The sequence below is a fragment of the Natrix helvetica genome (assembly GCF_964273705.1).
Source record: "Natrix helvetica genome assembly, chromosome: Z".
NCBI classification, from domain to species: domain Eukaryota; kingdom Metazoa; phylum Chordata; class Lepidosauria; order Squamata; family Natricidae; genus Natrix; species Natrix helvetica.
In genome coordinates, this window is record NC_138554.1 from 109,958,421 (window position 1) to 109,984,098 (window position 25,678).

Genomic DNA, 25,678 nt, shown 5'->3' on the forward strand with positions numbered 1-25,678 from the left:
AGGCTGAGCCCTAAGTGTTGTCCTAAGTGCTGTGTAAGATGGAAGTGGATTTCCATTCCTTTTTTCTATATTATTCCCCCCTCCCCCGCTCCAGTCTATAGCCCTGGAATTTTCTGACAATCTTTATTATACAAGTACAGGTAGTCCTCGAGTTCCGAATGTAATGCCCATTCCATTCATACCTCAAGAATTCGTGGGAGTGAATCTTGTACTTTGAATAAGATCACTCCCTACTTTTGCCCATACATTCACTAATTTAATCGCTAATTTAATCACTTATTTAATGCATGGGCAAATGTGGGTTGTTAAGTGCACATGAGGTATTTCAGGGTGGGGAAGGCTAAGGGGTTGCTAGCGATGGAACAGGCCCGAAAGGCCTTCCCAACCCACTAAGATACTTCATGCATCCCAGTCCCTGCTGTGGTGCACTGATTTACGTTGCAAAGATCTGTGTCCTCTTTGCTGCAGTTTCTTTTGCTTTGAGGGAGAAAAGAGTCGATGGAAGCTCCTAGGCATGAAAAGTGTTTGTGGCGTCTATTTCCTACTCCTCCCCACCTCCCCTAACTCCTTTCCTCCACCACCGGGACACTTTTTGCCCAGATAGAGACATGACAGAGGCTAGACCCTTCATCTGCATGTAAATGGAGCTTTTTAAAACAGAGGAATTTGCTCCCTTTTGAAATACCCCATAGACGCTTATGAGGCCTTTGAAAATGGAGGGATTCACTTCAGTGGTGGGATTCAACAAATTTTACTACTGGTTCTGTGGGTGTGGCTTGATGGGTATAGCTTGGTGGGCCTGGCAGGAGAGGGATACTGCAATGTTGCAGAAAATGACAGGCATTAGACTTCTCAGGATACAGGAAAAGTTTATTTGGCAGCCAGGTTCAGAAAAGTTAGCCCATGGCTAACGTTGTGAATTTCTGAACCCCATTCATTATCGAAGCATGCATTCTTATACATTCTCAAAGACAGCATAACATGGAAACACTTAACTCATTTCTTATTGGTTACCTTGGGGAAAAAGCCTTATAAGGAGATGGGGGTCTTACTTCTCCTTTTGTTACAGGTATGGAGTATGTGCCATTAACGAACTTTAATTGAACCTTGTGGTTTTGGACTTTTGACATAGGGACATTTGCTGGAACATGTTGTGGTTGAAGGCTGATGACATCTCCCTGTCCCTTTAAGCAAGCTTCTAACTGTCCCTTTTATGCCACGTCTTCATTCTTATATTTTAATCCATATTTTATTCTACTTTAGCAAAATCTCCATTCCCTCCTCACTCCAGGGGAAGGATATTGTAAAATCTCCATTCTCTCCCCACTCTAGGGGAAGGTTACTGCAAAATCCCCATTTCCTCCCGATCAGCTGGGACTTGGGAGGCAGGGAATAGATGGGGGAGGGGCCAGTCAGAAATGGTATTTACCAGTTCGCCGAACTACTCAAAATTTCCGCTACTGGTTCTCTAGAACTGGCCAGAACCTGCTGAATACCAGTTCTGATTCACTCCCTTTTGAAACGCCCCATAGACACCTTTGGTCTTACAGGCATCTATGGGGTGTTTCAAAACAGAAGGATTTGCTCCATTTTCAAAGGCCGCATAGGTGCCTATGAGTGTTTCAAAATGTAGCAAATCACTCCAACATGAAATGCTCCATAGACATCTATGAGACTTTTGAAAACACAGCAGTCTCCGTCAGGTCTCTGTGAAAGGTGTCCCGATGATAGTGGAAAGGAGTTGGGGGACAGGAGCGGGTGACTGGCACCACAAAAACGTTTTGCTGAGAATGTAAGTTTCTGGGATCCGTGATCTTGCGAGAGTTCAGGCACTCAGTTTCTGCAAAAGAGGATGGCCGCCTGAACTTGTGCGGTATTATGGCACCCAGGAGCTTTTATCAACTCTCCTCTCCCTCAAAAGGAAATAAACCATTGCAGAGAGGAGACAGACCTTCTAAGGTAAGTGATTCTGGTTCAGAGCAGGATGGGAGGGGGAAGCAATTGTGGGGAGCAGGGGTAGGGAGAATGTTGCAGACCTGCAGTCATTCTTAAGGATGAACAACTGTTGTGGTGCTGCAACATTGGTAATTTTGGGACTTGCTCATAAATCCTAGGTGGACGCTTTATGTCGAAACTTCAAACGGGTGCTAAATGAATGCTCATAACCCAGGGATTAGCTGTACTAATTGAGTCTTGAGCCTAGCATCAGCCAGATGCTACAGACAGACAAACAGATAGATATAGTCTCTCCAATTACCAATTTCCCAATATTTTAAAAAAAAGTGTTATTAGAATCATATTGCTGGGTTAATGCCCCTGGATGGAGGTGGCCTTTTAATTTCTCTCTATCTCCTTTTTTGCAACCTATAAGAATATTTTTGAAGGATAAAATAAAAGCACTTAACTTATTAAAGACTCAATAGATATTTTTTATTGCTTTTTTCTTTTAAGAAAAAGAATCATATTGTTGTTCCATGGCATGCCTTTAGGAAGAACTCTGTGGGATTGCAAAAAGGAGATTGTAATTCCGTGCACTTTGTGTGTTGCCACCAGGCCCTTAATGATTTCTAAAATTGTACTGTTGAGGATCGAGAACAGAGAATTCATTTTTGTGGGAAATATTTCTAGAACTCCAAGCAAATCTATTTCATTCTTCTCCCCCCTCCCCCGTCTCCCACCCAATCAATATTATCCTCAATGCCTTCTGGGTAGTCTTTTGGAGATTCCATTTCTTTTTTTCTCTCCCTGCCATCTCTTTCTGTATGTATGCAGTTTGGGAATTTTCATAACTTGATATTTATGGGCTAATTCTATTTCATTCTCCCTTTGTTTCTGGATTAAGTGTTTGGCTAAATAAATTATGTTTTGGTCTGAAAACTGAAAATAGAAATGGAAATAGATATCCTATCTATTCACAATTATCTTATTTAAAGACAACATCTAATTATCAAAATAATGTATTTGTTTCTTTTCATATATCAGTATCTTTAACATTATATTATAGATAGAATAGTTAAAGGACCTGAAGTCTTGATGAAAAAGTAAACTGCTCTATATTTTTTTCTAAATGTATTATTTCTGTGATATTTTTCCAAGCAGAAGACAATAGTTCAGGGGAGGGCGAAAAAAAGCATGTAAAAATGGGGGGGAGCGCCTGTAGTGCACGCATGCACACTGGGTGTGTGTGTGTCGTGCATTGCATTATGGGTGCGGCACGCCCGCACATGACCCCCTGTGCTCCCCCCACCTATGGCACACGAGCCAAAAAAGGTTCGCCATCGCTGATCTAGGAAGTAGGGTAGTAGTGGCAAATATCTTAGAATAATATTGTGATGCAACTATTATAAATTGTTCAGCAATAATTTAACTAAAAGAATTATGCATACTATATATAAATTGTTACTTCTTCGCAGGAAGTCCAATATTTTTTTCTTTGCATTTTCCCATTTGGCTGAGTTTTTCAGTACTCCGACATTCTATTCTTTTTTATTGGGGATATATTTATTGGGTTTCAGTCTCCCATCAGTTAAGAAGACAAGAACTGCAAAGCAGGTGGTTGTGCAAATATCGTAAGTATTTTTGGAATATATGTGTGATGCTACCATTGTGAATTTCTTGTTAAGAACACTTATCAAGTTTTAATATTATGACTGTCTAACTTATTTAGAGGACGAGTACTTCCTTGTTGCAGTAAAGTACAAATGCCATAAGCAAAATACCTGTTTACTCAGAGGTATATTCCTGCTTAAATTGCTTGATAGCAGTGTGCAGAAACTTTAAATTGTATAGCTCACAGAAACCTTATATAGCGGTCAGTGGCTACTCTTGAGTGTCCACACTGGCTGTTTCTGCTTACAAGTGATGCTTTTGAAATCTACTGGAATACATTAGGGATTTCTGCACTGAGAAGCAGAAGGATGGACTCTTGCCTTTATGATGGGCTTTTGAGACACTGGAAAGCAGTGGGAACTTTTGCTACTTCTAAGTACTTCCAAATCCAATAAGAAATTGATTATCTTTCCTTGAGCCTCTTTATACAGGGAAGGGGCTGAAAAATCCTTCAAAGAAATTGAAACAGTGAGTAAGTGTGTGTGTGTTTTTTGGGGGTGTTGTTTCTATTGTGTAGAATTGGAATATAACTTATTGGCCCTGGATTTTGAGGGTGGAGGGAAGTTGCAGAAGCTAAAATGCGATTGGGACAGACTGCGGAGTCCTATGTTTTCTCTCATTTACATTTTCAGAGATTATATACAGTATAAAGAGTTAACAATTGCACCGACTGTACTTTATGTTTGTGTACACAAAACAAAAAACGGGTAATTCAGCACATGACAGCCTGTCAATCTGAAAATACTCTGAAACAAATAGGTATTGTTTTTGATGCACATAATTCCAAGCCAGAGATCTTAAGAGGGTGGCCAATCCAAGTAGTTTCCCCTCTACATACACAGTATATTGTATATTATACTCTACAAAGTGGTTTAAACAACAAAGGCAAGTGTGAGAGAGAACAAATAATTTGCAGATTATTTGTTTTGCAAATAATCTTACTAGCCTTTTGTATGGTGCTTATGCGTAGTGGTGTTAGTAGTAGCACAAAAGAAATTATAATTACAAACTGCATTTTCCTGTAGATTGTGGTATGAATTTATTTTTTTAAGCAACAGGCCAGAACCTGTTCGGTATTAATAAGTAGAAAATCTGTTGGACATCAAACTTATTTTAAAAGTCTCATTATGTAGAACGCTTTTTAGTAGTCTGGATTATGGAAGAATTGCAGGAAAATATTAGTAATGCATATAAGACAGAAACAAGCTAAAATAGGGGTGGTGGTGGTGGTGAATCAACTTCTTATTTATTGCCCATGTTTTGTTACAAACTACTCTAACTGCTGCTTGTTTTTTTTTAGCAATAATGATTACATTGAACATGATATTAATATATAAAGTATGTGATATGGTTCCAGGATCAGAGCTAGTCTACATTTGAATGGCCTGAAGGTGTGTTAACATTCAAGGAAGCTAAACCTGCAATCTAGGAAAGGCAGTTCTTGGCCCTCTAAGTACTTGAAAAATAGACCACCTGTGGACCATATGTAAAACCACCCTGATTGCCCTATAGAAGAAAGTATGAAATAGGCCTGGTGGGGTTGGATAGGTGGGATTTTAAAATGTTGGAAAGTTGTGGGAGTACTTTGGAACATCTGCTTCATTGACCATATCTGGAGGAGTGCTCAAAGCCCTGTAAAATAACTTGCCTCGCTTTAGTATAAATGCTGCATGGTACTTTGGATTCTGTTCCAAACAAAGTACTGAAGAGAATACAAGACTGCAAATATAGTAGCCACCTACAACTCTTTAAAGTAAATATTTCATGAATCCAGGAAAAAGGTGCCGCTGCTTTAAAAAGTACCAAGTAGATGCTGTGGGCTTTACATTCCTATATATTAAAAAACAGTGCATGGCCCTAACAAACATTATTTAATGAATTTAAGTTGTTGCCACTGCTCTGAAATTAAATTCAGATGTATGGATGCCTCTTTCTTTTCTGTGTAATTTATACCTCTATCTTGACTGGGAATGCTGACATCATCTTGGCCACATGACTGCCAAGCCATTCCTTCCCAGTCACATGGCTGGCAAACCACTCCCACCATCACATGACTGCCAAGCCACTCCCACCCAGTCACATGGCTGCCAAGCCACTCCCACAAAGCAGGCAACACCTACAGAAGAGGGTCTAATTTTTTTTGAAACCCACCACTAGTGCTGCCTTTCTACACATGCCAGACTGTTTTGCTTTAGTTTCATTTATTTGTAGGTATATGAAAACATAAGGTTAAGAACCATGGTGACCCAGTGGTTAGAATGCAGCATTCCAAGCTAACTCTGCCCACTACCAGGAATTCAACTGTCAACATACTGAAGATTTAATAGCTGCCAGCTGATAAAAGGTTGTAAGCTGTAATCAGTATGCTAATGCAATGGCAAGGCTGATGCAATGAGGCTGATTCCTTGCAGCTATGTTATAACCCTTTTAAGACTCTGATGGGAGATCCAAACAAGTTTATATATATAGGTGGCTATTATAGGGTGTTTCTCTCTCCCATCATGTCTTTTATTTCTCTCCTTGTGTTCGTAGCTGATAAGGGATTTATGTTTGCATGTATATGTTTGTATATATTTTGTATATAAATCACTATTAATTGTCCAAGACTCTGTGTGCTGTGTTTTTGCTCCTGGTTTTATTTTATAATAATAGTCATGCTGCCAAAACTCTGACATCAACCCTGACTGGTTCAAGGTTGACTCAATCTTCCATCCTTCTGAAGTTGGTAAAATGAGGACCAGATTGTTGGGGGCAATACGTTGATGTTGTTAACCACCCAGAGAGTGCTGTGAAGAACTGTGGAGAAATAGATAAGTCTAAGTGGATATAAGTTTAATATAAGTCATAATCTCTATGGAATTAAATAAAATTGACAGCTTGCTGAAGTGCATGAACTTTTGAATAAAACATAAAAATTCTTTAATATCTGTATGCAGATCCTGCATTCCAAAAAACTGAGTTTCCTGGGGACTATAAAGACACTGTTTTCTTCAGGGACTATGGAAATGGATGTCCATTATCCCATCAAATATTTTACTTTTATTTTTCAGTCTAGTATATAGTCTAGTTTCGGAATTTCCCCTGGTCTCCTATCCAGGCTGTCTTTGCTTAGCTTTGTCAGGATTAGTAAAGATGTGATTGTGTTATAATGTTCCCAGATTGATTCATTTGCAAGATACTTCTCTAGTTAGACCTAATAATGAAATAATTCATCTGAGAACAAATCTACTTTTATTTTGAAACAATTCTGTGAGACCCGGGAATTAATGCATTCCAAAAAATGATAAGGTATAAATATCTTAGACTATGTCACTTTAGTGTTATGGGTGCTTTTTGCAGTTCCTTTTACTAAGGAAGTTAACATATTAAGAATACAATATTACAAGTATATTATTATGTTAAGCTTCCCATGGGCAGGACATTTTTAATGCAAGGAACTTTATGATTTTTACATCGGATTTTAATATGGTAAGCTACCTAGAATAACCTGAGTGTCAGTTAAGTGCCGTATAAATTAGTTTAATAAATAAATAAAATTTATACATGTGTTCTAAAATGCATTCAAATGTGGATCCCTGATAACAAATCATTTGTTAAAATAAAAACATTATTTTGTTTCATTCATCTATGTTTGGATGGATTTAAACAGGAAATATTTTTTCCTGTAGTTTTTGCTTATAAGAAAACTCAAAATAGTGGGAAAATACAGTCATGTACACTAAGAGCAAAGGCAAATCTTACTACCTTTTAAAGTTTTAATAGGCAGCAAAAAGAGTTAGAAAGTAAATATGAAGTGCAGAATATCAATAGATATACTAAAGCAAGGAACTTTACTCATCAGTGGTTTCTTTTGGAACACTGGACATGCTTTATTTCAATTTTTTCACAATTTATTTAAACATCTCACATATACAAAATAGGTACAATTTTTTGTTGTTGAGAAATGATGATTCCTTTTTGGCCCATTGTAGAGGAAGAAAATGAGATTTAAAAGCATGGACATTTGATGTTGAAGAAGAAAATGAAGATGGGGTGTGGGAAGATATGATCCACATGCTTAATCTGATGGTGAGATGGGGCATTCTGACGTTATTCTCAGATTGCAAATAAACAATACAACTTAATACAGAAAGGCAGGGATTGATTGTTTTGTTTTATTTCCCCAAATGACTAGCACCATTAAATTTCAAGTATTGTAATATACTCTGTAATATTGAATCAGCACCTTTCTACTATGAATGGGTCCAAAAGCACCTCAGAACATATGTATAAGGATGTGGATCACGCTTGGCTTAAAAGTGTATGAGGTAGTTCAAACCTTTGGAAGTTGTGGTTTTAAACTTCCTCTGTGGAATATATTCAAAGGCCACAAATGGTGCAAACTTTCAGGAATGTTTTTATTTGGTTTTTTTAATATTTTTGATTTGTTTTTGTTTTTTTACACAAAGGCTGACATTTTCCACAACATGGTGACAAAATCTTGAAAAACTTCTGATTCCTTTTGGAGCTGTATTAAATTGCATTGCACAACGTTCCCCCAAAAAATCCTTTTCCTTCTTTTTCGCCAAAAGTTTAAGCAAGTAGATGAACAGAAGAATGGAAGGAGTCAGCTTTCAGTATAAAAAAGAAATGGCAAAGAGAGAATTTTTTTTGTTTTGTTTTTAAGTTAGTTTTAGTTCATTCATTTGAAACAGACGGGGCCAACGTCCAAACGGAATTCTTGGTCAGCGCCACCAATGTCCAAAGGTGCAATGTCAAGGAAGGGCAAACGAGAAGGCTTGTTTGTTCTGTATTCAATCACTGTTTTGCCCCATTCATTGGTCTTTCTCTGCAAGATAATGATAGTGAATAATTAACATTATTAGGTCACCCACTGATCTGTTATTAGAAATTAGTAAAGGCTTCTATGACATAATCCCTTGCCCCAAATTATGTTTCCATACAGTCACTCTTCTGGAGACCTCAACCTCTAGCCCAAACATGTCCCTTCTCACTGTTCCCCATATAGTCCCATTCCTGGCCTTTTGTCATTCCTCTGATGACCTTTCAATTCCCAGTGGTTTGGGGGCCACACCAGCCATTCTTGATGTTCTGGAGCTGTGTTCTCAGAGGGAGTGGCAGAACCAAAGTGGTCTTCAGTATTAAAAGCTGAATTTAAGGCCTACTTTTCTATCAAGACCCTCAATAAAATTATAATCATTTACGAGCAGGAAGTAATTTGGAACTTACAGAGCAGCCATCTTCAATAACAGTGAAAGTAAACCGGCCATTGCCTTCAGCTCGGAATTCAACATCGTTGGATCCCTGCAGCACCACAGCCTTCTTAAGGTTGCCTGTTTCCTCATCCATATAAGCAATGCTGTTCTTGCAGTGGTAAGTAATGTTCTGGGAAGCATGGTTAGCCAGTAGCCTCAGGAAAGCAAGTTGGGTAGCCATGTCCTTGGTCGAGACACCTTCCTTATTATATTCAAACTGGAAAAAAATGAAATCAGGGAAATAAACTTATGGCATACTCTGTGCTTAAATGGCATACATGAAAGTTAAAAAAATTGGGGGAGGTGGGAAGAAATAATTTTCATTATAGAACCAAAAATAATCACAACTTGTAGTTAGTCTAGGAAGTAATTAACTGCTTCCTAGACAGAAACCGAATTCCAATGATCTCAACTTTTATCCTATCCAGAAATAGGTTATTTGTTATAACTTCACCAATCATTCCAAAGAGATAATCCATGTATTTATGAACAATACGAATGGCACATGAAGAGAAACTATCTCCTTCCAGAACTTTGCAATCTTTCCTGAAGCTATTCTTTTTATTAATGTAAAAGCAAGATAAAGATAAAGGTAAAGGTTCCTCTTGCACACATGTGCTAGTCATTCCCGACTCTAGGGGGTGGTACTCATCTCCGTTTCAAAGCCAAAACACTGTCCAAAGATGCTAAAGGCGCACGGAGTGCTGTTACCTTCCTACCAAAGTGGTCCCTATTTTTCTACTTTCATTTTTTAGATGCTTTTGAACTGTTGGGGCTGGCAGAAGCTGGGACAAGTAACGAGAGCTTACTTGGTTACGTGGCACTAGAGATTCGAACTGCCAAATTACCAACCTTTCTGATAGACAAGCTTCGTGTCTTAGCCACTGAGCCACAGAATCCCATAAGAGCAATATATCTCATCACAAATTGAGGTTAACGGATTCAATCGGGACACACAGTTCTAGTAACTAACTAGTTTAGACAGTTTTAAACAAGATTTGAGAGACAGATGAGTTTTCCCCAATCTGGCACTTTACACTTGTTAGATTATGATTCAAAATTCCCCAACAGCATGCTTTTCGCATAAACTGGCTCAGGGTAGACATGGGACTGCTTAAGGTAATTATACTTTATTTTAGTAATTTATTTTGTGTCCTATATGTATGTGTGTTTGATTATGAAAGTTTTGTTGCTTATGTAGCAAGTATGGCAGTAACTTTCATGAGAGCAATATCAACAGAAACATGATGTTTGTAAACTACAGGCTTTTAAAGGGAGGGGGAATGGAGCTGCAAGACAACAAACGAGTAGATGAGTTACACATTATATGTACATTAACTTAACATAAAGAATATAAAGTATAGGTTAAAATATGTACTCCCATATATGAATAATATATATATTAGAAGCTATACAGACAAACCCTACCTGGGTACCACCATTGATAGTTTCTCCAAACCAAACAAGTCTCTTCTCATCAGGTTTCTTGCCAATGTACCATTTCTTGGCTGGGAAGTTTCCAGGATTAGCAGAGATACAACTCTCACCAGTGGAGAAATCACAATATGCATTAATAGCATCCATTGTGCAGCCTTGATTAGGATCGATCCAATAGAAACCTATCACAAAACAGAAAATGATTTAGGCACCTATCAGAGATTCATATATGCTTCAACTGTTGGAATAGCACTCCTGAAATCCTAGCATAAGGTAATATTCACTTAGTTATTTGTCTCTGATTATAATTTTACATTTGATTAATACCAATGTCTAAAAATAAGGAGGGAACCTGAGAATATAGATCTGTTGATTAGCATTTTCTTGAATATAATATGTTGTACAATTTTAACATATAAAGGTTTATAAGGTGCCACTTGAGATACTATGGAGATTCAGGCTAACTACATAATCTAGATTATGGAGAAAAAACTGCTTTATAAATTTTAGTAGAAAGTCATTACTTTAAAAATAATAAATATGAAAACAATGCATTAAAAAAACCTTATTCTGGGTGAACTAAATGTGTTTACCAATGAAATTCTTGGAAGCAAGACACACGTTGATATTGGAAAGCACCACTTTCAGGAGAGACATTTGAATATATAGATGGAAAAATTCAGTTATCCAATGTCTGCTTTTTATATACATTCTGTGAGTGTGTTTATATGTTGTTTTGTTCTTGTTATGAAATGGGAAATAGTCATACATATGTGTTATTCATACCAGGGATGGACTATACTAGGTTAAGTGGCACAAACAGATTTCCACTGAAAATATTATACGTACAGGTTTACTGCTTTGAATAAATATCCAGTTGCATTACTGATTCCAGTGATATTTATACTAAGCTATGATAATGTCTGAATAACATATGCATCATTACATCATGATTCATCATGATAGTTTGATAACTAAGACTATCATGATGTCTTTAGTGAGTAGGCAAGTTACATCTTTTGCGTGATTACTGTAAAAATTAAGAGTGCAACTAATTATTTTATGTGACTATTTGATGCTAACATACCATTGTTCCAATCAGGGTGGCTGAGTTTTAAGTCACGGCAAGTGCGAGCTGGATTCTTCCTAGAGCCTTCTGGGGTCAGGAGGGTCTCAATCTGGTTGTTCAGGCTTTTCAGAGTGGCATCAACTTCATAATCCTTGGGTCTAAGAGATGGCTGATCTGCACGATAGTATTCCATGTCATAGCCAATTTCATAAGCACCACCATTGGGACCAGGTGGGCCGGGAAGACCGGGTGGTCCTGGTGGACCCTAAAATGTACATTTGGAAGAAATAAAATCAGCTTGTTGAAACTCAGTTCACCATGGTCATGAATAAGGTCTTATCTCAAGACAATCTTAATGGCTTAAATATAATCTTAATGGCTTAAATATAATCTTAATGGCTTAAATATAATCAGGACTATAAGCTTTGGATAAAAAGGTATATAAATTGAGTAATAAATATAACAATACATCTATTCCTGCCCGATGGCTTAAATGGCTTAAATATAATCAGGACTATAAGCTTTGGATAAAAAGGTATATAAATTGAGTAATAAATATAACAATACATTGATTCCTGCCCGATTTCAGAAATAGTGTTAATTAAACTGGAGAATAATGCTATGAATTTACAACGAACCTATATATTCTTAATGAAATGTTTACTAATCAGAGAGTAAGTTCTTTATTTTACAAAGAATTTGGAATAAATTCTTTATTTATTTATTTTGCAGCAACAGGCATAAAGCAATCTTCCCCTTCTTGGTATCCTCCAAATGTGTTGGGGCCACAGTTCTTAAAATTCTCTCTTAAACTTCTGGGAGCTGAAGTATACTAAGAACTTAGTCACATATATATATTCAGGAACCCAGCATGGCCAAAGAAACCTAGTCAGTGGTGGGTACCGGATCCCGTTACAACCGATACGCTGCGACAGGGCTAGGCGTCCACCACGTGCATGCATGCTATGCACGCATGCACACCCACCGCCTGCGACGCTCCAGCTGCTCGTTGGAGAGTAATGCAGGCGCCATATGCTGCGTTTGCATGCACAAATGGCTCGGTTGGGTCAAATACAACTCAGAAACTCGGGCAGGCGAGTGGGTCCTCCGAACATCGTACCGGAATGGTGCCTGCTGCTCCTAGCAGACCCCGGTACACCTGTACCAGGGTGTACCATCCGCAACCCACCACTGAACCTGGTCCCAGTGAAATATGTAGAGGAATCAGATTGCAAATTTATATATGTTTATCTGGGAGTCAAGTTTAATGAATGTAGTGAAGTTTAACCTTGGAAGAACGATGCAGGGTCACCTCCTGTTCCTTTTTTTAAAAAGTTTTTGTTACACTAACAGTCCTTCAGACTTAGACTTACAGTTGGTCCTTGGCTACCATGAGATCCTCGCAAACCAGCAGGACCAACAGGTCCAGGCATACCATTGCGACCATCTTTTCCAGCAGGGCCGGAAGGACCGGAAGGACCCTAAAACAGGAACAAAGAACAAAGTCATCACTTAGTATACTTCTGATGCAAGTAACCAGTAAAAATGTGAGACAACATGCCTGGTGATCCAAAAGGACATTTCAATATTCCACACAAAGGACATTCATGAAAACTTACCCTTGGGCCGGCGGGACCAGTAGCACCAGCAGAACCTTGTTCTCCATGATGACCCTATTAATATGAGACAAAATGCGAAAATGTAATTTCCTACCGTCTTCTTGCAGAGTTTTGTCCATAACTGATGGATTCTAAAATTGGGGAAAAATTACAATGGAGGAATCATTTTGACCAAGAATTGTTTTGTCTGGGAAATTGGATACTGAGATATGAATGCCACTGAGCGTATACAGCTTCTCCCTTCCTCAACATGAAAAGATGGTAGGAACAGGATTTCTAATAGGGCAGTTTGCTTCTCAGTGGGCTTAACTGAATTTGACAGCACCTATACATCCCTAAGATCCTAGGAAATCAAAGAATCTTGGATAAACTTGTTGATCTATATGGATCCAATGATCTGGATTAATAGCTTAATTTTAGCTTAAAATTAATAGCTTAATTTTAAATCACTATACTGAGCCATCAGTTACCTGTATATCCTGATAATACAATATTCTTGTATCTTATTGTAAATATATGAACATAAACCAGTGTTTCAGTATCATACTGAAATGGCAAGCTTGAATGCCCATTTCTTCCTCACCAGAGCACCTACACCTGTTCTAAAGAGTGGATTTGTTTCTGTTTAGGACATAGTTCGGATAATTGTACTCACAGAAATACCAGGCAGTCCCTGAAGTCCATTATGTCCTTTGAAACCTGACAAGCCTCTGGCACCCTTGTCACCAGCAACACCCTTCTCACCACGTAGACCTTGTGGGCCCTAATAAATAGAGTGATAAATAGAGAAAAGTTAAAAATGGAAGTTTTCTACTCTAGATACACCACCTTTGTCCAAGAGCAATCCCATTAACCAAGAACTAAAATGGATGTAGATTCTTTCAAATTGGAAACTTCCACAAACATCAGTTTGCACCAGATTTGATTTCCCTCTTTTATTTTATTTATATCTTGGTTTGAACTACTATTAATAATTCCATTACTCTTTCTCAATTTGCCTTGATCTACATGTACTAGACTACATTTCCCATTACCAAATGGAGGGTAAGAATTGGGACCCAATCTACCCTGGAAATAGGAACTTGGTGAAATACGTTCTACACCCACAGAAAGAAGTCAAATTCTTGGGGATTACTTTTCTACATTTATTTTGCTGTTCTATTTTGAGTTGCATCCCTGGTTATCTGTATTTGATCTTGCATTAAAAAAGATTAAGCTCTCTCTTTATCTTAGCAAGGCTGTATGAATCAGCAGTATGATGAAGGAGTATTATGTTAAGCCTCCAAGGAAACTCTTCTGCCTTTATAACCCTAACTCTTTTTACCTATAGGGAGCAACCACTATTCTTCCCTCTCCTGGGTTTTCTCTACACCTTAATAAAAGTGAGGTAACCACAGCAAGAAAGTTTAAAAAGGAGCAGTGGCAGCCCACCATTTATTCTTCTTGCCGTTACATCTCTTTTTGGTTGGGAAGACATGATACATTATCTCTAAACTACCTGAGGACACCATCATATTGCAACCATGCATATAATTGCCAGCCCATTTGACGTCTGGCATACAATTGAGTTTCCTATCTTGTCTTTTGATCTGGAGAGTGAAATGGCTTGGACCATCCTTGCCTGCATATCCACATTTTCTATTTACTCATTCATTTCTTAATCAGTTAGGCATCCCTCTGAATTATTTCCAAAACTTATGCCTTCATTTCGAGTCCAAAAGAGAGTATCTTCTTAAAAATACTTGACACGCATACAGTTTTTTTTTTAAAAAGCCAACAGCCATCCAATAATTAAAATTATACTCACAGCAGGACCTCTTGAACCAGCAGGACCGCTGGGGCCAGTAACTCCAGCAGGACCCTGAAATGATAACACAGTGGAGATGTTGCTTATGGGCCATAGAAAATAATGTATAACTCTCCTAAAAGTGAATGTAATATAGGGAAGAAAATGGTAAGTGAGCATCTATCTACCCTGGACGAATTCAAATCACCAGGACTGGATGGATTACACCCCAGGGTTCTGAAGGAACTGGCAGACGAGATCTCAGAAGCACTGAGCTATATCTTTCAGAGATCCTGGAACACTGGGGAACTGCCAGAGGACTGGAAAAGAGCTGATGTGGTTCCCATTTGGATAGCCATTTGTCTGAAATGGTATAGGGTTTTCTGCCTAGGCAGGGGGTTGGACTAGAAGACCTCCAAAGTCCCTTCCAACTCTGCTATTGTATTGTATTGTAATCAATGTTCCCTCTAATTTTTTTTCGATGTGAGCAGAAAAGTATAGTGTTTGAGCGGCACATTTTCATGCCTGAGCACCCGAATTTTTTTCACAGATGTCACCTAAGACAACGAAATCAGTATGATTTGAAACTCAAAGTTATGTTTCTTCAAGGTACCCGCTTAATTCAAAGTGTTATATAATATCAGTATCACTTAACAACGCTCCTGCTTAGCAACCAAAATGTTGGCTTAGAAACTCTGGCATTTGAAGCACGCAACTCTTAAAGCTGTCAAGTTACAAGACCCTTGCACCCCTAACCCTTTAGGGAAAAAAACCCCCAGGGGTCTTCAAACCTGACAGCTTTAATATTTGTGGACTTCAACTCCCAGAATTTCTCCTCCAGTCCTGTTGGCTCAGGAACTCTGGCATTTGAAGCATGGAAGTCTTAAAGCTGTCAAGTTACAAGACCCTTCCACCCCTAGAAAAAAAATGCAGAGCTCTTCAAACCTGACAGCTTTAACACTTGTGGACTTCAACTCCCAGAATTCCTCCTCCAGTCATGTTGCAGCGACGTCATCTGCGTGGATCTGCTCCATCTCTGCTTTCTTCATTGTGGGCAGGGCTGCTGCTGAAGTTGCCGACGAGTTGCCAGCAGAATAACTGCTGCTACCTCCTCCTCCTCCTCCAACAGCACCACCAGATTTGCTCCTGAGCTCAGCGCTGGGTAACCCGTGCCCGCTCCTCCTCCTCCGTGCTTTTGAAGAACCATGAGGCTTTTTTTCCCCTTGCTCCCTCCCCGCCTTCCTACTGTCTCCCGCAGCCTCATGGCTCTTCAAAAGCACGCGGAGGAGGAGGAGGGGGCAGGCAGGGGTAACCCAGCGCTGAGCTCAGGTGCTCCGAGCAGAGGGGAGGCGCCGCTGCCACGCGCGGAGATGCCGGCTGGAGCTTTGCCGGCTTCATCTCAGCCGCAGCGCCGGGCGGCAAATCCGGCATTGCTGCCTGTTAGAGGAGGAGGAGGAGGTGGTGGCAGCAGTTCTTCCGGTGGCGGTGGGGGCTTTGGGGCTTCACAACTAGCCTCAGTCGCCCCATGCTCCTCAAAGCAAGTCTGGGGAAGTCCTTTGCAGGCGGCCCGTTCTAGCTGCCTGCAAAGGACCTCCCCAGCTTCCAAAGCCTGTGGCAATAGAAATCACTGCGCGGCAGTTGAAAACTGCTGCGCGGTGTTTTCTTGCCACCTGCGCGCTAGCGCAGCCGCGCACCTTAGAGGGAACGTAGATTGTAATAATTTTGTACATTTCAGTTAAGTAAGACAACAGATACAGATGTCTTTCATTGGAAGTAGGATGAAAAGATAGGGCTATTGGATAGAAGATGGATGAAATCCAAGTATTGTCGTTATAATCTTTATCAATTTATCTCTTTTACTTTTCGGCTCTCTTTTTACAAGGCATACATAGGACAAAGATGAATAGGACAAGAAAATCCTGCTGATGATGTTACCTAGTCTGCTAATGAAATGTTCAGAAACTAAATTGAAACAAGCTTGGACAGCAAACCACTGCCAGAATTAATCTCTTTCCCTATAAATTGATGGAACTTCAGGAGTTCCTCATGAATTTATGGTTCTTCAAGATTTAAAAAAAAGTATTAATCTTTCTAGTAACAAACTCATCTGGAGAAAGTTCTGATAGGGTTGTAGCCAAGCAAGAGACAGGGACCACTATGTTCAGGGGAACTATATGCTGAAGTGCAAATAAACTTTAGGACAGGGGTGTCCAAGCATGGCAACGTTAAGACTTGTGGACTTCCATTCATAGGATTCTGGGAGTTGGAAGTCCGCAAGTCTTTAAATTGCCAAGGTTGGAGTCTCCCGCTTAAGGACAATTGTTCCATATTTATTCTAGGTATTAAGCTGAGCAAGAGAATTGCTTCAACAGGTGTTTGATGTTGTTTTATCTTGCTATGAATAAAACATATTTTGGGGCAATCCAAGTGGCTCTTGTTCCTAGCCTTTCTGGCTTGACAAAATCTTAAAAGGTGTGCCAGCTTTTTAAAGAGTTTAGCACAGGGTCTTGATATATCTGACACAATTAGAAGCATTTTGATGTTTTCACAATGGTTTAAAGTTACATACACGTTCACCACGATTTCCAGATTTGCCAACAGGACCAACAGAGCCATGAGGACCAGGAGCACCAAGAGCACCAGCAGGACCAGTGTTGCCAGGAGCACCACGTTCACCCTAACAAGAACAAGCAAGAAAATAGTTTTATTTAGATGTACAAGTTAAAGTTGGCTTGCAAGAAGCTCCTTTTGCTTACAGAAGAAAGCCACAATTACCTTGTAACCAGGGGCACCATCACGGCCAGGAGGACCATCGTTACCTGGATTTCCCTAGGAAGAAAAATGTCTTCTTAGCGACACATAATGTTTTAAAAATAATATTACCTGCTATACTTCCTGTCATACTTGAACTACAGCATAAGCTGAAACTTTAAATGGACTCTGCTGCCAGTAAAACAATTTCCCCTTTTTGTTCCAAACTTGAAAGTTGACCATAAAGTATTAAAAGAGTACAAGAATCTTCGGTAAATTGTTTTTTAGTAACTATGATTCAGCAATGTGATATTTTACAAAAAGAAACTTGCATAATCCTCAGCCATCATACTGGTACTTCTTGACTTACGACCACAATTGAGCCCCAAATTTCTTTTGATAAGTGAGACTTTAACGGTGAATTTTATCCCATTTTATTTATCCCATTCTTGCCACATTTGTTAAGTGAATCACTACAGCTGTTAAGTGAATCTGGTTTCACCATTGACTTTGCTTGTCAGAAGGTCACAAAATGGGATCAAATGATCCCAAGGGCACTGCATCTATCATAAATATGAGCCAATTGTCAAGTGTATGAATTTTAATCTCGTGACCATGGAGATGCCACAATGGTCATAAGTGTTATAAAGGGTCATAAGTCATTTTTTCCAGTGTGGTTGTAAGTTCGAATGGTCACTAAATGGAACTGTTGTAAATCAAGGACTATCTGTACTAAGGGATTATGGATTTTGGTTCAACCAGTATGACGGGTACCAGGTTTAAAAAAAACTTCATATAACTGAAGGTATGTGCTACAATTCTTCATGTGTTCTCTTAATAGTCACTTCTTTTAAGGGTTGCAGAAGTTGTAAGTAGGATCATAGTTAAGGTAATTAGAACTTTTGAATCTTAATTGTTTGATTTGAAAAGTACCAGTATGTGTCTGGAGTTTTCTACTGCTTTGATTTAAAATACATTGATTTGTTAAAGCAATTCATGTCTGCCAATCATTTTTTAATACAAAATCTAAAAATGCTTTACAACTTCAACCTCATGTGTTTATCCCAAATCATATAACTGAACTGAAAATAAATCTTTTAAAAACTGACGGTATGGTCCATCCCAAGGAAACATAAACTGAGATCTGAAAGGGACACCTACAATAATAGAAAAGAGAGAGAAGAGGAGAGAATGAATGGAAGATGGGGGAAAGAAGAAAGAGGTAAGGAGAGGAGGATGGAAGGAGAGGAAGAGAAGGAGAGAGGGTAGGAAGGGGAAGAGGAAGAGTAGGAGTAGGAGAAAGGTAAGGGGAGAAGGAAAGGAAAGGAGAGGAGGAAGGAAGAAAGTAGAGAAGGGAGGGAGGGAGAAGAGAAAGGGAAAATAAGGTGGTGTTACAACAGGAGGAAGGGATGGTAAACAAAGCAACCCAAGCTGTATATTATAACCTATTAAATGAAATAATAAATGTATAAGAATGATAAATGTAAAGAAGAATAACAATTATGTGAATGGTATGTAATATAATAAATATATATATATATATAATTCTGGAAAAAAAACCTGACGGCATGGGAAAAAGAGCTGTATCATACAATAACTTGTTACTACATCAAGTGCTGCTGCATATTTAGATATTTTACTTTATTTCCCCCCCCCCCCCCCAAAGTTATGACCAAAAATAATTTCTTACGTCACGTCCAGCTTCACCAGGGGCACCATTTACACCGGAAGAACCAATGGGACCAGATGGGCCACGGGCACCTGTGGGACCAGAATTGCCAGCAGGTCCATGTTCACCCTAGGAAAACAATTATAATTGGAATATATTTTATTTTTAGTTATTATACATGGACTTTCAAAATGTTATGTAAATTTTATATCTGTTGGTTATTGGATTAATTGATATTGAATAGTTAATGGCACTAATCCTCGTGAGATATTTTACTGTACTCAATATATTACAATAGTACAAAAGGTAACACAAAGTACAAAAACCACAAGAGTAGTTCTTTATTGATCCTAAATAAAGCAACATAAACAACAACTTACACCATCAACATCAAAGCATAATGGTCTTCAGGCAAGATAGAACCTTTTAATTTGCTGAGCATTTCCCAAACCTTATTTCCCCTTCACAATCAACAAGAAGCTACTACTAAAATCTTATTCTTGCACTGAAATCTAATATCATCAAACATGTGCTCACAATACATATCAGTCCTCCTGGTACCCAGACAAGAAACATAACAAGATGTTTCTATTTGGGGAAAAGATACCAGAAGGCAAATATACAACCAGGGACAATTTGAAGTCCTCCCAAACAAATTCTGTTTAGAAAGAAGCCATACTTATGAAATAACATTTGCTCTTTCAACTCCACCACTGTTTGTATAATTCTGCTCCATTACCACATAGTTATACTCCTCATCCAACTATTTAATTGCCTCATTGATTCATTAGATTAATGATATGCTGTATCCAATCAAAATGCTGCTTTCATTTACATTCAAATAACCTTGCTGCTCTTCCCAATCACTCGTATATGCCAATCAGTGGTGGGTTCCAGATCCCGTTGCAACCGGTATGGTGCAACAGGGCCGGGCATCCATCACATGCACGCGCACAGCACGCACATGTGTACTTACTGCCCACCACACTCCAGCTGCTCAGTGGAGCACCACGTAGGTGTCGTATGCTCTGTGGGCATGCAGGTTAGCCCCGATCGGCTCAAATACAGGTAAGGGCGGGTGGGTGGGCCCTCCGGAGCACCGTATAGGAATGGTACCTGGTGCTCCCAGCAGGCACCGGTACACCCTTACCGGGGCGTACTAGGCGTATGCCACCACTGATGCCAATTTGCGTACATCTATAATAACTCCTTCTCTTGCCTAGGTCTGTCTTTGCCACTAATGCTAATGTCCATAAACAAATTCGGGCTTCAGTGTACTTGCTAGGATTGCAATGTCAGCTGTCAATATGACAAACAGTTAATTTTTGCAGTTGCTATTTAATTCAATCAAATATGTAGAGGGTTGTATTAGAAGACCTCTAAGGTCTCTTCCAATTCTGTTATGTCTCCTATTTGCAAATTTGGTAAATATGGTACTCACAAGCGCTCCAGACAAGCCAGGAAGACCACGTTCTCCTCGAGAGCCAGGAAGACCAAGGATACCAGGTGCTCCAAGAATACCTTGAGGACCTGAGGAGCCAGGAGCACCCTGAAGAAAAGTGGGACAGAATAAAAAACATTTTCAGAACGTATAACAGATTAGCACAATTTTGTTTGAGCAAAAAGTAGTTTTCTTTCTCTTTGACCTCAATTCTAGAGTCCATTTTAGCATCCAGTCATCATCAAAAAACAAACTTTCTGTATTGCCTTAAAAACTATTTTCTATGTGAACTTATGGAAGTATGTCAGTGGTGGGATTCAGCCACTTCGCATTACTTCAAGAGTACTGGTTGTTAAGTTTCTGAGCAGTTTGGTGAACTGGCTGTTGGAGGAAATTATTAGGGCAGAGAACTGGTTGTTAAATTATTTGAATCCCACCATGAAGTATGTGCATGAATTTATAGGACGGATTGATTTATTAACACATACATTCATAATTGTTCTTCTTTTGCAAGGCAAATACAACGTTGTACCCAGTTTTATCAAAAATAAAACTATTTGGCTGATAGACCACCTTCAGAAGGAGAAGGCACAAATTACAATCAGCAGCCCTTATTTTGTACTATGGATAGTATGTCAATCTAGGTCATGACTATCCTAGAAAGAAAATTATGCACTGTGGCAGAACCAGCTATTTTAAACATCCTTATTTCCTTTTAAATGTATTTTGCAAGCGCCCTTGGCTAAACAACTTCACTGGGAGAAATATTATGAAAAGATATGGTCTGCATTCTCTGAATCAATTATTTTCTGCAATTCCAGTGGAATAAGGTGGCATTACTAGAAGCATTGCTTGCTGAATATTGAAGCCCACCTGTGGCTGATGCAACTGGCAACCATTATAGATTAAGGAAAAATTATTATGGCATCCTTGCATTCACACTTCTGAGATTATTGACCTTATTTACAGTGTGCAGAAAAGGAATTGCTACCATTATTAAAAGAAGACCGTAATTTGGAATTCTGGAAACAGGCTGTTTGAAAGAAGCATGGAAAACATTAGCAGCATTCCTAATGATAATGGTCAGCTAGTTTTTTTTAGTCCATGCTCCATTGTAAAAACATATTCAAATAAACTTACAAAATAAGTTTACAAAATATCATGGCTTAGTGGCTGCCTCCTTTGAGGGAGATGATGGTCTAGAAATATGAAATATAAATAAGTAAAGATATTACATACATAATATCTATTTTCTTGGCTTTGAGAGCTTAACAGAAAAGCCAAGCTGTATGCCTGATAGCTTTTACATATGGCTTCTTTCAGCAGCTGAGTGATAATCTGAATTGCTCCTAAGGCTAATGTTGTGGCTATAAAGCCTGCTGAATGACTTTGGCCAGTCACACTCTCTTAGCCCAGCCCACCTCATAGGATTGTTGTTGTGGAAAAAATAGAGGGAGGAAATATATTGGATATGTTTGCTGCCTTAAGTTATTTGTAAAAATAATGTAGCTTACAAATAAATAGATATCACTGTACTGTATAAGAAAGAGGAGGAGAAAGTACTGCCTTATGCATGAAAGCTGGTTGGGTAACTTTGAGCCAGTCACTCACTCAAAGCCCAAATAACCTTACAGAGTTATTGTGGTCGTGAAAATAGGAGTAAGAAAAATTTGGTATGTTTGCTCCTTTGTTTTTAAATATTTTAGTTATTTTAAAAAAATAATAAAGGCAGGATTTTCAAACATATAAAAATAAAATAGATAAAAAATAAATATAGTCTTCTAAACTGGGACAGTCTGTGAGTTCAATTCCCAGTACAGTGTTTGAATACTATGGAATAACTTCTGGTTGCCCACATCTGATAAGTCCCAATAGGATAAAATTGGTCAGAATGGTGCCTCCTAGTGGCCAAATTCATTACATGGGATGCCAAGTCAGAAGACTCTGAGGTGTTTGTTTATATTTGCTCATAGGGGGAAAAAATTGTATTATGCAAACATGTCTATTTGTTTAGAATGAACGGTTGTATGTTCTTATGAAACACAAGAAGATAGTTGAAGAAAGAATTATCAGGAAAGAGGAAAAAAGTTCAAAGCACAAGGACATAAATCAAACAAGTATTGAAAAGTGTCCTGGATAACTTACAGCAGCACCAGTTTCTCCTGATGGGCCTTTCTCTCCAGTGAAACCAGGGGGTCCAGTCATGCCAGTTTCACCAGAACGACCCATCGGGCCAGTGTCACCACGTGGGCCACGAATTCCTTCTTTGCCAGCAGGACCAGGGGGGCCAGATGGACCAGTGATACCCTATGAATAAAATCATAATGTAATTGCATAGCGACATCTCAGCTTCATCAGTCAAGAGATAGTAAATTATTAATCCAAATAAAGAGTGAACAAAGACACTAATGAGACCTCATATAATATTGCTTTAAGAAACTGCAGGGAATAAAACAAGTATGTAAAGGAAGCTTGACATCACTGTAAAATAGCATTTGCTGGGATAAAATTTTAGTCATCTAGATTGTTATGTGGCCTGTTATATTTCACAGATATATCCTAGACATCTATCTGTCTAAACTACAACTCCAAGTGTTCCTCATTATGGGCCACTCTTGCTGGACTTAATGGGAAATACGACAAAAAGTGTTATATGTAGTATTGGCAAGCAAATCTACATAAATGTGAGGTGTTCTTGATCACTTAAGAGAATCTGCCTTGTATTATAACACTATGTCATAGCTACATTTCAAAGGGTGGGCCATACGCTAAATACATAAATAAATTCAAAGCATTTGAGCCTGGACAGTAATGCATGCAGGCTAAATGAACACTTTGTTCATTACAGTTATTAGACTGCAATGATTAGGGCCAACTTCAGGTTTTGAAAAATTTGATTTTGAAAAACTAGGGTAGAATATACTTTACATCAGGCACAGGCAATCTACAGCCCTAGGCTTATAAACAATTCACATACTCCCCTTTTTTGGCCCTTAATAGTTCTGGGTGAATAGTTCTGGGTGTGATGGGTGAAAACTGATAGCAGTTTCCTGTGATTTTGAGAGTGAAACTACAGAGCTTTAAAATCAGCATAACAGTAAAACGGCAATGAAATCCTCCAGATTTAGATCTTTTTGCATTCTGCTTTTGTGGTTTTCCCGCAAACAATACCGAGACTTTCATGTTTTTGCTCTGCCTGTTGAGATATGAAATGGCCCCAACTTATTTAGATACAATAACTGGTAGTAATGGACAGGAAATTATGGGTAAACTTCTCATAAAAATTGTAAGGAACCTCAGTGAAGTAAAGTAACATCTAGACAGTGCTGGCTGGGGAATTCTGGGAATTCAAGTTCATACAAAGGCTGAGGAACCTTGGTCTGGACAGGGCAAGCTTTCTTTATATGAATTACAAAGGGATTTTTGCAGGAATTACTTACAGCAGGGCCAGGAGGTCCTGGTCTCCCAGCATTCCCAGGAAAACCGTTGGGACCCTATTTTAAAAAAAGCAAGAGAAAAATTAGGTTTCGTAGTAATCAATAGCTACATGAATGAAATGGACACATAAGATATGTTTACAGACTTACAGGTGGACCACCATCACCACGGGCTCCAGAAGGTCCGGCTTGACCAACAGGACCCTATATATAGGAAGAAAGCACATCTAATATAAGACTCATGAAGTACTCCAGTTGGGCCTGTTTTCCTTTAGAATCAATGGTAGCTCTGCGACTGACTTATTTGCTCCTATTTGACAATGGTCTTCAGGCTTAAGAAAATACAACGATTTCATTGAGAAGGACAATAGGAACAATGATTTCTCTTAGGACTATTACAAGTAGGAAACAAAATGTTTCAGATTTTTTTTACTACCATCTAGGAGTAATATGGATCTTTGCTGCCTACCTAGCTTTCGTATAACAATGTCACACTAATGGATGGTTTGTAGAAGTGGTTTCTTCCCTAAAAACAGATGCTATGTGTTAAAAGTCTCCTTTTAACCTTTTAGAATATAACACTGACAGGAGAGATCACAAAAAGTATATAACTTTAGTTTTTACATGATCGGTTAGCAACATTCACCAATAAAGTAATTTGTAATTATTAATGACTAATCAGAGCTCATAGTATGAATCTTAACTTCTTGAACTAATCCTACCTGAATAAAATCAGTTTATTCATTCCAGCAGTGAAAAATGTTGTTAACCACTGTAAGTCATTATAAATTATGTTGTATGTGAGAAAGGGGAGGGAAAGAGAGAGAGAGAGGGAGGGAGGGAGGGAGGGAGGGAGGGAGGGGGAGAAATGTCGTCCATGGTAGGAAATCTTCATTTGTAATCACTAGTATATAGATATTTTTGGAAATTCTTGATATCCCACAAATAAATTAATCTAGATTCGAGGATTTGAGATTACTTAACAAGTGTGCTATTGGCACCTTAGCAGTGGATTTAAGAATGTGAATATGAAATACCAAGATTACGTCATGTAGCCAAAAAGTAAAGAATGTAATGTAAGATTTCATTTACTTACAGCAGGACCAGCACTACCGATAGCACCAATGGCACCATGGGGACCTACATCACCTTTAGGTCCTCTCTGTCCTCTTTCTCCTTTAACACCTGTCTGACCAGCTGCACCCTGAGGGAAACAAAACATTTAAAATTCAAAGTTGAAATATTTAAAGTTGAGCTATTTAATTAAACAATTGAATGTAGAAAACTGGAGAAAGCAAACTATAGTTCTTTATACTTACAGCAGGACCAGCAAATCCAGGAGGCCCAGCAGGCCCGGCTTCACCACGCTCACCCTATAGTAAGGAAAAAAATAAAGGAAGTTAAGGACACCTTGGGCTGCTCTTCTACTTCAAAGGTTCCAAAAAATGTTAATGTCATTTTAAATATATATATTACTACTTACAGAGGATCCACGAGCTCCAGCGGGTCCAGCAGGTCCAGCAGAACCACCTTCGCCCTAATAGAAACAAAAGATCAGCTGTTGCTAGGCTGTAGAATAATGTTTGTCAACCTTGACCACTTTGG

At 38.8% G+C, this 25,678-nt stretch overlaps 1 protein-coding gene across 1 annotated transcript in view; it reads right to left on the reverse strand.

The window, feature by feature from the left end:
* Positions 1–7,987: 7,987 nt before the first annotated feature.
* Positions 7,988–25,678, reverse strand: part of COL1A2 (collagen type I alpha 2 chain) — a 54,578-nt gene continuing 36,887 nt past the window's right edge. The window contains exons 35-52 of the mRNA XM_081970665.1: positions 25,557–25,610; positions 25,393–25,446; positions 25,170–25,277; positions 24,224–24,277; positions 24,077–24,130; positions 22,782–22,943; positions 20,637–20,744; positions 19,217–19,324; positions 17,551–17,604; positions 17,345–17,452; positions 14,797–14,850; positions 13,645–13,752; positions 12,990–13,043; positions 12,744–12,851; positions 11,389–11,635; positions 10,293–10,483; positions 8,839–9,081; positions 7,988–8,437 (exon numbers count right to left, since the gene is read on the reverse strand). Of these exons, the coding sequence (XP_081826791.1) occupies positions 8,291–8,437; positions 8,839–9,081; positions 10,293–10,483; positions 11,389–11,635; positions 12,744–12,851; positions 12,990–13,043; positions 13,645–13,752; positions 14,797–14,850; positions 17,345–17,452; positions 17,551–17,604; positions 19,217–19,324; positions 20,637–20,744; positions 22,782–22,943; positions 24,077–24,130; positions 24,224–24,277; positions 25,170–25,277; positions 25,393–25,446; positions 25,557–25,610 (2,016 nt within the window). The 3' untranslated portion in view covers positions 7,988–8,290. The remainder of the gene's footprint in view (positions 8,438–8,838; positions 9,082–10,292; positions 10,484–11,388; positions 11,636–12,743; positions 12,852–12,989; positions 13,044–13,644; positions 13,753–14,796; positions 14,851–17,344; positions 17,453–17,550; positions 17,605–19,216; positions 19,325–20,636; positions 20,745–22,781; positions 22,944–24,076; positions 24,131–24,223; positions 24,278–25,169; positions 25,278–25,392; positions 25,447–25,556; positions 25,611–25,678) is intronic.